The sequence below is a fragment of the Mus caroli genome, chromosome 11 (genome assembly GCF_900094665.2).
Source record: "Mus caroli chromosome 11, CAROLI_EIJ_v1.1, whole genome shotgun sequence".
NCBI lineage: Eukaryota > Metazoa > Chordata > Mammalia > Rodentia > Muridae > Mus > Mus caroli.
Window position 1 is genome coordinate 46,471,513 of NC_034580.1, and position 1,753 is coordinate 46,473,265.

General features: G+C 50.7%; 1 protein-coding gene across 1 annotated transcript in view; it reads left to right on the forward strand.

The window, feature by feature from the left end:
* Positions 1-1,753, forward strand: part of Col23a1 (collagen type XXIII alpha 1 chain) — a 287,526-nt gene that overhangs the window by 276,096 nt on the left and 9,677 nt on the right. Inside the window, exons 23-25 of the mRNA XM_021177066.2 lie at positions 566-628; positions 712-765; positions 997-1,023. Of these exons, the coding sequence (XP_021032725.1) occupies positions 566-628; positions 712-765; positions 997-1,023 (144 nt within the window). The remainder of the gene's footprint in view (positions 1-565; positions 629-711; positions 766-996; positions 1,024-1,753) is intronic.

Below are 1,753 nucleotides of genomic sequence, written 5' to 3' on the forward strand. Positions count from 1 at the left end.
TCTCTCTCTCTCTCTCTCTCTCTCTCTCTCTCTCTCTCTCTCTCTTTCTCTGTCCTCCTGACTCCCTTTTAATCTCTCTGGTCTCCTATATTCACTTCCTGTCAACTGGTTGCTTGCTCTGCCTCTTGACCTATGGTTGACTTCATTGAATCCCGTTTACAATATTTAAGCAGAAAGCTCTTGGATTAAAAGTGTGTCAAGGCTGAGCCACATAACAACTAAAAACAGTTTTTTCCAGTAAATAGCACAATCTTGGGGTTCACAGTGTGATCAAGTATCCTGCCACATAAGCTTCAACATCGGCTGACAGTCCTGGTCCAAGGCTGGCCTTCAGGGAGCTGGTAGTCAGTCAAAGCGCCTCTGTGGCATGATGGTGACCACAGCCATCAGAGCCACCCCCACCCTGCGTGTGGAAGAAGGGAGCAAGCTGGGGCTAGGCCTGACAGCCTGGAGTCCATCTCTCTTCCACCCGCCATGCACTCCTCTGTCTCCACACAGCAGACCCAAGTTTTCCTGACCTGTCTATCCCACCCCTCCCCTAACTAATTTTCCTTCTCATTCCCAGGGCCTGGATGGAGCCAAGGGAGAAAAGGGTACATCGGGTGAGAGAGGCCCTCATGGCCTGCCTGTGAGTGTCATGAGCTTTGTTTATTCCATAGGTATTGCATCTTATGCCCACCATGCCTGCTAACCCTCTCCTTATCTACCCAGGGACCAGTTGGCCCACCAGGCCTTATTGGGTTACCAGGAACCAAAGGAGAGAAGGTACCCACCCTGCCCACAGTGGCCACATGCCCACCATGTCACTCAGCTTTGGGGGCTCATCCCCTGCACCCTTCTGAGTCCCTGCACCCCACTGGGCTAATTACTGCACCTCTGTGATGCCATCCTGCCCTGTCCCTTTGTCTGTGACCAGCCACTGGGCTGCACTCCCCAGTATTTGAGTGTCTAACACCACATTTCCACCTCCCTCACGCCCTCTGTGTCTCTCCTCAGGGCAGACCTGGAGAACCAGGACTCGATGTAAGTTTTGTGTGATTGACTGTAAGTGCCCGGGCCCTCCTGTGTGTGTCTTCTGCTCTCATGTTGTTGTTCAGGCTTATAGCAACCTAGTTAGCTCAAGTGTGGCCCATCCCAAAGGCTGCTGCTGGCTGGTTCCCCTGTGTCCTCAGTGCAGAGTCTAACAACATTTCCTAGAGTACTGCGGATGGATGATAGGCTGACAACAAAGGGACAGTAGAACACTGGTGACCCTAATACATGAGTAGAGAAAAGATGGATGAGCTGATGGATTGGCAGATGAGAGAAGATGGACAGAGGGACAGACTTATGGACAGGCAAACAATGGATGATGGCTGAAAGAAATGAATGGATGGTAACTGAAGGGGGAGAATGATGAAGAGATGGTGGGGAATGAATTAATGAATGGATGGTGGCTAGATGGGTGAAAATGGATTGATGGACAAGAATGATAGCTGAGGGATGGATGGATAGATGGATATACATCTGGATGGGTGGATGGATGGATGGATATACAGATGGATGGGTGGGTGGATGAATGGATGGATGAGTAGGTGGATGGATAGATGGATGGCTGGATGGATGAATGGATGGATGGGTGGATGGGTGGATGGATGGATGATGGATGGATGGATGGATGGGTGGATGGATGGATAGATGGATGGATGGATGGATGGATGAGTAGGTGGATGGATGGATGGATGGATAGATGGATGGATGGATGGATGGGTGG